The sequence below is a fragment of the Emericellopsis atlantica genome (assembly GCF_019669845.1).
Source record: "Emericellopsis atlantica unplaced genomic scaffold F5Z01scaffold_25, whole genome shotgun sequence".
Taxonomy (NCBI): Eukaryota; Fungi; Ascomycota; class Sordariomycetes; order Hypocreales; family Bionectriaceae; genus Emericellopsis; species Emericellopsis atlantica.
Window position 1 is genome coordinate 244,064 of NW_025764727.1, and position 10,326 is coordinate 254,389.

Sequence of the window (10,326 nt, forward strand, 5' to 3'; positions counted from 1 at the left end):
GCTCCAGTCTCATGTGCCATCTTCGCAGCCTATCCCGCCTCGAGTCTATCTTTGGAGTGTGCTGCCAACGAGCGATGGACCGCAAAACACCTATATGCATTCCTGATACCCTAAGGTTTAGCAAGGTGCAACGCCGTTTCATCAGCCAAGTCACCAGTAGGCTTGTGGAGGGCATCGTGCTATTAATATGACGCGCAAATGGGTCATGGTACGCTGGATGACAGACCTGCTGGTCAGTTGGACATCCCAGTATGATTCATCATGGCAAATGGAGTCCTATTGACTATGTAGACTGCTTCCTCAGAAATTGACCGCCTCGCTCAAGGACAAGGTCACGGGCGAGCCGTTCATGGTCACCCAGTAGATTGTCGGCTCACTGCCAACCTGGTCAGCAGACACCTGGCCTCCACTGGCCGAAGCCTGTCCCCCGGGGATCGTCACGGGCACAGGCACAGAGCAGCTGTTCCCGTCCGTGCGCACGGTGACCGAGTCAATCGCCTTCCCATCGGCCGAGTACGCATAGGACATCTGGGGCTGGCACCCATCGAGCGTCATCCTGTCCATAAAGTAGTCGCCGACGGCGTCGTGCTTGAGCGACGTGATGGGCCAGTCGGTCAGGCGGACCATTTCTTGGGTAATGGTCTCGACCCACGCCATGAGCAGGGACATCTTGCCCGTCTGGCTGCCGACGGTGATGGAGGGCATGTCCGTCTGGCGCAGGTTCGCCTGGTGGAGCATGTACGGGTCGGCCTGGAGACCGAGCAGGTAGCGTGTGTTGGTGGCGCGCGCGTCGCGCAGGAGGTTGTCAAAGTCGCCCGCGCCGGCCGACGTGTCGATCCACTCCTGCAACGTGCACTGCGCCGTGTCGCAGTTGTAGTAGATGGTCGTCGCGTACCGGGGCACCACGATGAACCCGGCGTACCCGTTGCCCGCGACGGTGGTGATCAGGGGGTGGAACGGGCTGTCGGCGCTGCGCAGCACCGGCCGCGTGTTGTCCCCCACGGCGTACACCAGACCATTGTCCGCCCACGCCTGGAGGACGTCGGCGTTGTGAAGACCGGTGATGGCCGGCGGGATGAGACCCTTGGGGGAGAACCGCGTCGCCTGGTCAATCTCCATCTGCGCCAGCCACGCCTGGTTGAACGCAATCTCGCGCGTGGCGTCGTGGTACGTCGCGTTGTTGAGCTCGAGATGGGAAAAGGTGTGCGAGACGTGGGCAAAGGCGTTCAGGTTGGCCTTGTTCAGCCACCAGGCGGCAAAGTCGTCGAGGTCGGCGCACTCCTTGCTCCAGCCGTACTCCTCAAACTCGGCCGGCCACAGGTCCTCGCCCGTGCCGGGGGGCTTCTGGAACTCCAGAGGAGTGTCTTCGGGCGAGTCATAGTCGACGGCGTAGTCTGGGACGCAGATCTCGTCCGACTCATCCTCGGGGTCCGTGGCGGCGATAATGTCGCCGTTGCCATTGTGGCCCATTTCGAGCCGAAAGTCAGAGCCGGCGGGGAGACGGCCGTTGATGTCCTGCTGCCAGGCGACGTGGGCCTCGAGGTCACCGATGCGGCATTTGAACTCTTGGCCCGAGGGCAGGTAGAGCTCCGTCGAGAGCTGCACATCGTCCACCTGCGGGTTCAGGTGGATCTTGCGCTTGCCGAGGAAGAGACCGCGGGTCATCCAGTGGATGTGCGCGTGCTGGAGAAAGTTGGACGTGGCGGACCAGTCGGTTGCCCAGCTGATGAACCAGACCAGCTGCTCGCGGCCGCCAAAGTTGTTGATGACACCAGCCGTCGTATCCCCAGTCTGCGCTCCGCCGGGACCGAACTTGGCAATCTCCCAGGTGGTATCGGGGTCGGTGATGGTGGCCGGGTAGTGGTAGAGGCCTGTGGTGGAAACGCCAGCATTTCTGCACAAGGTCAGCCTCGAGACGTCGACAGTGGTGTATTTGTGGGAGAGGCACTCACGCTTTGAGATTCGCCGTCGGGAAGGACGTGGTGTTGGTGAAGCTGATGAGCTGCTCAACACCGCTGGCACAACAGCCACCGCCTGAAGCTATCGAGGCGCCTGTGGGAGACTGTGAGCTGGCGTCGACTAACTTGAGACCGGGGGAGGCTTACCAAAGCCTGGTCCAGGATACTCGTCCGTGCGAACGAGGCGGACGTGGAAATCCGTCTGGTACTGGTATATCTGGTCCCACTGCGCCGTGGTCAACGCGCTGTTCCACGAGCCGTCGTAGTCGTAGGACACGGCGCCCATGACGATGATGCTGCCATAGCGGCCCTCGGTGCTCGAGCTCGACAAGGCGGGCAGGGTGATGCCCTCTTTGGGGACAAGGACAGTCTCAAACGGGATGCCATAGCCTTCCAGGCCGGAACTAGCCGTGGACGCAGAGTAACTGTCTCGTGCGAAGATCAGCACCTTGCTGTCCACGGTGGCCCCTGGCACGGCATATGAGGGGGTAAGGAGGCCGAGAAGGCATCCTAGGGTGAGTGTCACCCTGTAGAAGGAAAGGGGGGACAGCATGTTCAAGGGGCACTGATTAGAATCCTCAGAGATGGCAGAATACTATGGACTGAGGGACTCCTTCTGGAGCACGCAGTCCTTCTTAAAACATTCAGCTGGACCAAGAGCATCATGGCAACGTTCAGCCGTCTCCTCCTTTTTTTCTCAACGAAAGAGGCTTAAAAAAAGGAGGAGATGCCATGGCGCCCTTGGCATCCACCAGACAGCCTCTACCTACCAGGAGGAGGGTGGCACAACTCATCCAGCCAGCCACTGTGAGGTTCAGCCCATTCCGATTCGGAAGTGGCACGCTCCCGATGCGTTTTCTCGGGATGTTCGCCATCCCAGGTGCTCAACTGGCCAAAGAGGGAGTCAAGCACCGAAGTCAAGTAAGGGCGCGTGCTCAACGTGAATCCATGGGGCTGCGAGATGGCGCAAAGAAGCAACCACCCAGATCCGGCCAGGCCTAGTTGAGGCGGACTATCAGACTTGCATGGAGCCACGCAGCCATGTTCCACATGGTGTCTTTGCGGCAGGCTATGAGCTGTCCGCTGGCGGAACGCCTTTGGTCACCCTATTCTCGATATGTGAGGGCGTCGTCCGGGTAGCGAGGAGGGTTGTGCGCGACATGGACTGGCTTGCAGCTGCATTGCAGAGACAATTCTCGTATTCTACTTGCAATAAGCATAGATCAGGCCCAGTGGGGAGCGCCATGCATCTCGGCTGATGCTCAGACAGCGCGTACAAGTGTCTCTGAGGTGCCTTGTCTTGGGTTGCGGTACAAGCAGACTGGAGGAGAGGCCGTATCGAGAAAAGTTGGGGCGCGTATCTGGCCTGCATATGGCAGACGCGTCTCCTTGCGTCTCTAGAGTGATCTGGTGAAGCCTAAAGCGGATCGCACGCTTTTCTTTGCCTGCCATCAATGTCGGCGTGACAAATAGACATTTGGCAGCACTGCAGGACGCCGAGTGATGACTGGATCGAGAGAAATGAATACCACGCGTAAAGGCTGTGTACACGTACTCTTGTCAGCACTAAGAATTACATGTAATTCACAAGTTCCTTTACATCCCCACCCGTCGAGAGTCCACAAGGCGCGTCTCACCAAGTCAGATTGGACCCTGACAGAATCCCAGATCTGCCAGATTAGAACATCATGCTAGTGCATGAAAACCGCACATATTGACATGTACGGATACGTGGTCACGATGGAATCCAAGGTAAAGGACTCAAAGGTAGAGTAGGGCGTCACCTGAGACCTGCATGCCCGTCTCGATGATTGGTTCTTAACTTAGGAGGGACCGGCGGGAGTGGCTTGTGCCTTGTCCTGCATTCCGCCTGATCATCCCGCTCGTGGAGTCGTGAAAAGCCCGAAGCCGAAGCGTGGGTCCATCATTCAGGGCCCTTTAAGGCTCTACCTGAGAAGCTCAGAAGACGAGTCTAGCTTTTTCACTAGACGACTTAGCGAGGAAGCCAATCAATCAAATGGAATCGCCCAGGTTTACGTAGCATGAACATGATGCCTGTCAGAGCCAAGGCAGGATTGGTGCCGCGTTACCGCTTCCACTGGATCTAGACCCTCGCTTCCACCCGGATGGGATTCGCAGCCTGTCAGCCCTGTCAGTCTGTCATCCTGTGGCTGAGCCAATTGTTTTTGAACCCTCGAATTTGTACAACAATGACTGTCGTGGCCCCGTCGTAGGTAGATCATCCGAGGAACGCCATCTCCTCTTCCTCGTGTTTTCATAAGCGCCATCCTGCACTGACCACAGACAGCCGCCACCATGCTGGGCAAGTCTGACGCGAATGTTGCCGCAATGGAGAAGCCCCCCAAGAAGTCGTGGTCTCTGCGCCGGAAGCTCCTGGTCGTGGCCGCCATCGCCATCGTCGCAGTCGTGGCGCTGGCAGTGGGCCTGGGCGTCGGCCTCACACGCGGTGGCGGCAGCGACGACAATGGTGGAGACGACAACGACCAGAACAACGGCGGCGGGGACGACACTGATGGCGTGCCCAAGGATGGACCCGACAGGGACGAAGCCTGGAAGCCAAAGGTCAGCGACTCGTGGCAGATCATCCTCAAGTACCCCCTCGACCTGCAGTCCAAGGACGACATCAACCCGGACGTCGCCGTGTACGATCTGGACCTCTACGACAATGATATCGAGACCTTTCGCATGCTGCAGGATGCTGGAAAAAAGGTCATCTGCTACTTTAGCGCCGGTTCATGGGAGGACTGGCGCGACGACAAGAACGACTGGGACGAGGCCGACTTGGGCGACGAGCTCGACGGCTGGCCTGACGAACGCTGGGTCAACGTGTCGAGCTCTGGCGTCAGAGACATCATCAAGGGACGCATCGAGCTGGCCTGGAGGAAGGGCTGTGATGCCATCGATCCAGACAACGTGGATGGCTACGTACGTTGGCGGAATGCCCATGACCTGCACTCAACAGGAAACAATGTGCTGACCAGTCACCTCACAGAACAACAAGAACGGCCTCGGTCTCACGGCGGACGACGCCATTGACTTTATGCGTTTCATGGCCGAGGAGGCCAAGTCGCGCAAGATGGCTATTGGCCTCAAGAACGCGGGCGAGATCATCCCCGACGTGATTGACTTTATCGACTTTTCCGTCAGCGAGCAGTGCGTCGAGTACGCCGAGTGCGACACCTTTGCCGACTTTGTCGACGCCGACAAGCCCGTCTTCAACATTGAGTATCCCAGTGGCGCCCCCGACAAGGTGACCGCCAAGGTCTCTGGCGAGATCTGCTCCACCAAGGGCAATGCGACGGGCTCGGAGGGGTTCAGCAAAGTCATCAAGAAGATGGTACTCGATGGCTGGGTGGAATACTGCGATGGCAAGACGTACACGTCCAAGGTGCAGGATTGAAGTACCTAACGTAGCAACTTTCCCAAGTAGGCAGACTCATGTCTCCTCCCGAGCTGTACTATAGCTCAGCAACTGTACAAAATTGTCCCACTGCGCTGGCCACCTGGTGAAGCCCCCGCCGTGCTGATCAGTGATATAGAGTCCAGCAAACCCTGCACCCTTTGCATCCTGCAACACCTCTTCTATGCTGCCATCCTCGCTGCTCGTGGTGTGGACGATGGCCAGAGCCTTATTACAGACCTCAAGACGGAGCGCTTCATGTTCAGCCCTGAGCACCCTCCACTGCTCGTGGGCCTGCTCAAAGGCCACCACGTAGTCAGCTAGCACGACCAAGTCCGCGTCCACCACCACGCCGGGATTGAACACCAACACGCTAGGGGCTGCCGACGAGTGACGGGTCCAAACGGAGCGGACATGCGTAGCGAGGTCTGCCATGTAGGGCACTGCGTCCGCGGCCGAGGGGACCTCGTCGACAAAGATGCCGTCCACGCGCAGCCGCTGCGCATTCCAGCCGTAGTAGCGGTCAACATCCCTGCATACGTCCTCGCGAGGTCGCCGTCCATAGGTGCAGTGCACGTAGCCTAGGAGTTGGATGTTTGAGATGCTCTGCAACCGACGCAGGCTAGCCCTGTAGCTCGCGTCGGGCAGCGGTCCCGCGCCCGGGCCATTGTTCGGATTGATGATGGCGAGGAAGTTGATGTTGGCGTGTCTTCTCGCGGCCGCGGCCAGGGGCGCCCACGCTTCTTCTTCCGGGTATATGTAGAGCGGCACGATGATGTGTTGCAGCGCCATGGTGGGCGGGGTTGTCTGTCTAGCCCTCAGTTCTACCTTAACGTCAATAGAGTTTAGAGTTGTAATCAATCTTAGACGGGAGTTGTATGGACTTGACCAAGAGCCGGCGGGCATGGGCCGCGTGGCTGGGAGGAAGGAAACGTTGCGCAGGAGATGGGGTTAGCTCTCAGTCAAAGACACACAAATACGCCCCTCCCCGGAGCGGCAGATCAAAGGCGATGCGATGCATGTCTCAGACGTTGCGTGCTTTGCTGTACACGGCGGTCCATGTCCGCAACTCCACTGCGGTGTCTGACAATAAGCCAGCCGCGCGGTGCAATTCTTTTGTCTCTGCAGGGCGGCATCTCTTTTTTTATGCTTAGTCCTGCATTCCCAGGTGTGGTCACTGGTGGCCGCTCTTGCGAGTCTGGGGTCAAGTCGGGTGTGAAGCCACGTCCAGTACCGACGGTCGGTGCACTTTTTGTGTCCGTTCACGCTGGATAAGTCATCCGGGCGTACGACGACGCGCTCTGTCATACCACGTCCATTGGGCGAGTGGGTTCGTGCGCGTTGGTCAGGTCATGATAGCACAGCGAAACCCGAGAAGGCATGAGGAGTATCTGCAGTCCCTGAACTGTCACGTGCCCGCGTGTCAGCTTGCATGATCACGTGCATGAGCTTCCTGCACCTCACCAACCGCGTTCACACATCACGTCGATCTGTGTTCACCATGTACCAGACATGTAGTCAACCATCGTGCCTCATTCATTACTAATTCGCAGCTTTGCCTGCCTCTGCACCCCTTTTGAACGCCTGTCTAATTATCCCAGGAAAAGAAACAGTGGACCACGACCAAGACGGTCACTTGTGAGCCCTCCCCTTGGATACGTAGTTCCAAAGGTCTCGGGCACACTGCGGGATACTCTCCTTGGTGGTCCAGCCGAGCTCCTTGAAAGCCCGCTCATTGGATGCTACGCAGCTTCCAACATCTCCTGCACGTCGCCCTGCCCAATTCATCGGAATCGGCTGTGCTGCAGCGGCCTCCAGACTGCGCACGGCCTCGATGACCGTGGTGCCCGTACCGGATCCGAGATTGAACGTCCGAAAAGCAGCATCGTGCTTGGACGCCAGCGCGGACACGTGGCCGCGGGCGACATCAGAAATATGGACGAAATCTCGCACGGCGGTGCCGTCCCTCGTCTGCCAATCTGTGCCAAAGACATCGAGCTGTGCGCGAGCTCCTGTCAACACCTGCGTAATAACGGGGAAGAGATTGGTTGGTGTGCCTTTGGGGTCCTCGCCCAGCAGACCTGACGCATCACAGCCAATGGGGTTGAAGTAGCGCAACGCGACAATGCGCCAAGCCGGGTCGGCGTGCGCAATGTCGGCGAGGATGGCTTCGCAGAAGTACTTGGACCGCGCATACGGACTCTGAAGACCGGCCACGACAGGTTCAGCCGTGACAGGAGAGCCCTCGCCATCTATGTACGTCTCGGGATGGTGTACCAAGTCTTCCTCTCGAAGAGGTCGACCCAGGTCGGCTTTGGTGCCATACACTGTGGCCGAAGACGAAAAGACAAAGTTGCGAATGTTATGCTTGCCGAGGAGCTCCACGAGGTCCACGAGCCCGCACACATTGTTGCGGTAGTAGGCGATTGGCGAGGCGATGGAGTCCGAGACGGACTTGAAGGCTGCGAAGTGGATGACGCCCTTGATCTTGGACGTCCTTCCCTGAGCCACAGACGGCGTGAGGCTGGCGCTGGTCGACCTGATCCATTCCGAGTAGGATTCTAGGAGAAACTCCATCGACGGGCTGCGGTAGTCCAGCTTGTGAAAGTGCAGAGCGGGCATCTTCTGGCGGTTGCCATCATAGTGCTTGGCAGCGAGCTCCTGGATGCGAGTAAAAACGCTTTCGTAACTGTTGGACAAGTCATCCACAATGATCACACTCTTGCCAGCTTTCATCAGCTCCAGGGAGGTGTGCGAGCCGATGAAGCCGAGGCCGCCAATAACGAGAATGAACTCCGAGTTCAACGAGTGGTCCGCGGGGACGACACCGTATTCTGACCTCGAGTCGGGCGTGGTAGGGGGCGAGCTGGGCGCTGAGGCACTCGGCGAGGACGCCTCTGATCTCCAGAAGTGATTCATGGTGAGAGCTGACGAGGCCAGAACCAAATCCAGCGGTCAATCGCCATGCAATATATATCGTGGGATCCAGCCCAACGCGCAAAGCTATGCTCCTGCGAGAGCCTTTGTGAGTGAGACCTCGCTATTCCGCATCTGACATCGTCAACGTTGTGCCCCCCGCCCTAGCTGAGCGAGACGAGGTACGGTGCTGCGAGCCAAGAGAACCTCTCTGAGTCAATGAGCGCATCTGAGATTGCACTCTCTGCATGCCCGAGCCAGCGGTGCCGTTTGCCAGACCTGCTCACTTCGGCTGTCACCCCAAAGGAGATGAGCGGTGCCAGGTACACGCGCAACGTGATGCAGCCTCGAAATAGAAGCGTTGCAGCTTCGGATTCAGTTGGGATTAGCTCAGGGCCCACGTCACGATTCCGAAGACCTGAACATTGGCTTGTCTCGGAAGGCCACCACGCTGTTGTCCTTCACAGACTGAGGTTCACACGACGCCAAATTCGGCGACCTGCACGCCATGCAGCAGAGAGGGAGGTAAATGGGCGCAAGGCATTGCTAATTTTTGCATCAGGAGCATCAATGTTGTCAACTATCCCCACACGGATACTTCCACTATTGGCAGGTTGGTCGTCAACAGGATCTACCTCAAAGTGGCTCTCTCGATCGGGCATTGAGCCGGATCACCACTCTACCAAGGTAGACCCATGCCCGGCACGCGAGTCACACTTGCCCCATTGGAAATCGCGTTGAGCTGATATGCGCAATGTGAAGGATGAACTGACAAGGTTCAACCACACCTTTGTGATCTAGCTGTACAGGACCATATGCACAACGACAGTGCCCTCTTGACCGTCGTTTTCGGGAAAGAATCGCAGCTGAAATGGCAACTGAGATCAGCGTTATTAGTCTCGGCTTTTCACTGATACTAACACGAGATCAGTCAGGAGGTTTCCGGTTGCACATATGCCGTGCTCCTCCTTGGGGCAACACATCTTACGAATTTCTCTCGGCCCCAACTTTACGCACGCGGAAACCTATAATTAGCTTGCAAAAACGTGAGGGGCAACAACGTTGTGACCTTGGGCGACGTCTATTCACATACACGAGCTGGCAGTGCAAAAACTCATCGATACGTGTCCGAAGTGAGTCCATCTCGTTGGTCACCGGCCGATTCCTACACCACGATTTTACCCAAGAGCACTCCGACGTGGCAACCGCGCTTGCGCTTGCCATGCTCGCGGCTGGAGCAAAATTTTGCAAAGGTCACTCGTCAGACTGCACCGCGGCGCCTTGAGCTGCGTTGAGTACGTTTCCATTTGCTCCGCTTGAAGCATCTATCATGCCCGCGCCGGTCGGCTCAGCACGCCTCTTGCATTGCTTTTGAAGCACATTTGAGGGCCGTCATTCACTCCGCATTGACCGCCTTGCATACGAACCCGGACGTTGACCGGAAAAGACCAGCAAAAGCAACGATGCCAGCTCCACATGAATCTGAGACTATTCTAGGTACGTATACGGATACGCATGTACAGTACAAGCGGCGTAGCATAATAGCACCACGCAGCATCTTGCAGCTTCAGCTCTCGGGATCCTGATCGGCCGGCCGGCTGCACTACCGTGGCGCTCTCCAATTCGCCTTTGGTTCCTTGCGTCAGGGCTACACAAGCAAAGCATACATTTCCCCGATCCATAACTTTCTTTTGTGCAGGGTATCACTCACACTGCTATTCGGGGGAGATGATTCAGATTCACACTCGCGAGACTAGCCATGTACGGTCAAAGCCCAGGGGCCTGCTTGATCAGCTCTGCGAGGGCGCGGCGGGCCTTCCTTGGCCTACCAGTAATAGACGTCCACACCTGTACCTGGTGTCATAGGACGAGGAGGCGGGCATCGGCGTGAGCTCAGACTGCAACTACACGAAGTCTGTTAAACCTTGGTCGTCCGCAGCGGGAGCCATCTGAATGGTTCTAGCAGAAACGGTGTTGACGCTCTCTTGTACTTGGACCATGGTTCACTCACTCTTTACGTTCTGATCACCA

General features: G+C 57.6%; 4 protein-coding genes across 4 annotated transcripts; 1 reads left to right on the forward strand and 3 right to left on the reverse strand.

Annotated features, from left to right (window-relative positions):
* Positions 1–108: 108 nt before the first annotated feature.
* F5Z01DRAFT_264410 (uncharacterized protein) lies at positions 109–2,787 on the reverse strand. The gene is made up of 3 exons (XM_046258611.1): positions 2,106–2,787; positions 1,953–2,052; positions 109–1,894 (listed from the first exon to the last, which is right to left on the reverse strand). Exons 1-3 carry the CDS (start codon positions 2,509–2,511, stop codon positions 301–303), a joined length of 2,100 nt encoding a protein of 699 aa, XP_046115658.1. The 5' UTR covers positions 2,512–2,787; the 3' UTR covers positions 109–300.
* Positions 2,788–4,307: 1,520 nt separating this feature from the next.
* Positions 4,308–5,379, forward strand: F5Z01DRAFT_626990 (glycoside hydrolase superfamily; the record flags this gene model as incomplete). Its single annotated transcript, XM_046261515.1, has 2 exons — positions 4,308–4,904; positions 4,972–5,379. The coding sequence occupies 2 exons, from the start codon at positions 4,308–4,310 to the stop codon at positions 5,377–5,379; spliced, it is 1,005 nt and encodes a 334-aa protein (XP_046115659.1).
* Positions 5,380–5,415: 36 nt separating this feature from the next.
* Positions 5,416–6,171, reverse strand: F5Z01DRAFT_676628 (Spherulation-specific family 4; the record flags this gene model as incomplete). Its single annotated transcript, XM_046265266.1, has 1 exon — positions 5,416–6,171. The coding sequence occupies one exon, from the start codon at positions 6,169–6,171 to the stop codon at positions 5,416–5,418; it is 756 nt and encodes a 251-aa protein (XP_046115660.1).
* An 840-nt stretch (positions 6,172–7,011) lies between these two features.
* F5Z01DRAFT_627014 (putative UDP-glucose 4-epimerase) lies at positions 7,012–8,298 on the reverse strand (the record flags this gene model as incomplete). The annotated part of the gene is made up of 1 exon (XM_046261518.1): positions 7,012–8,298. One exon carries the CDS (start codon positions 8,296–8,298, stop codon positions 7,012–7,014), a length of 1,287 nt encoding a protein of 428 aa, XP_046115661.1.
* Between the last annotated feature and the right edge of the window lie 2,028 nt (positions 8,299–10,326).

Bases quoted from the DNA above. Each gene is read 5' to 3' on its own strand.
- F5Z01DRAFT_264410 (XM_046258611.1), bottom strand. From the start codon at position 2,511: ATGCTGTCCCCCCTTTCCTTCTACAGGGTGACACTCACCCTAGGATGC. The intron at 2,053-2,105 runs GTAAGCCTCCCC...AGTCTCCCACAG, and splicing joins GTATCCTGGACCAGGCTTTG to GCGCCTCGATAGCTTCAGGC. The intron at 1,895-1,952 runs GTGAGTGCCTCT...GACCTTGTGCAG, and splicing joins CCGACGGCGAATCTCAAAGC to AAATGCTGGCGTTTCCACCA.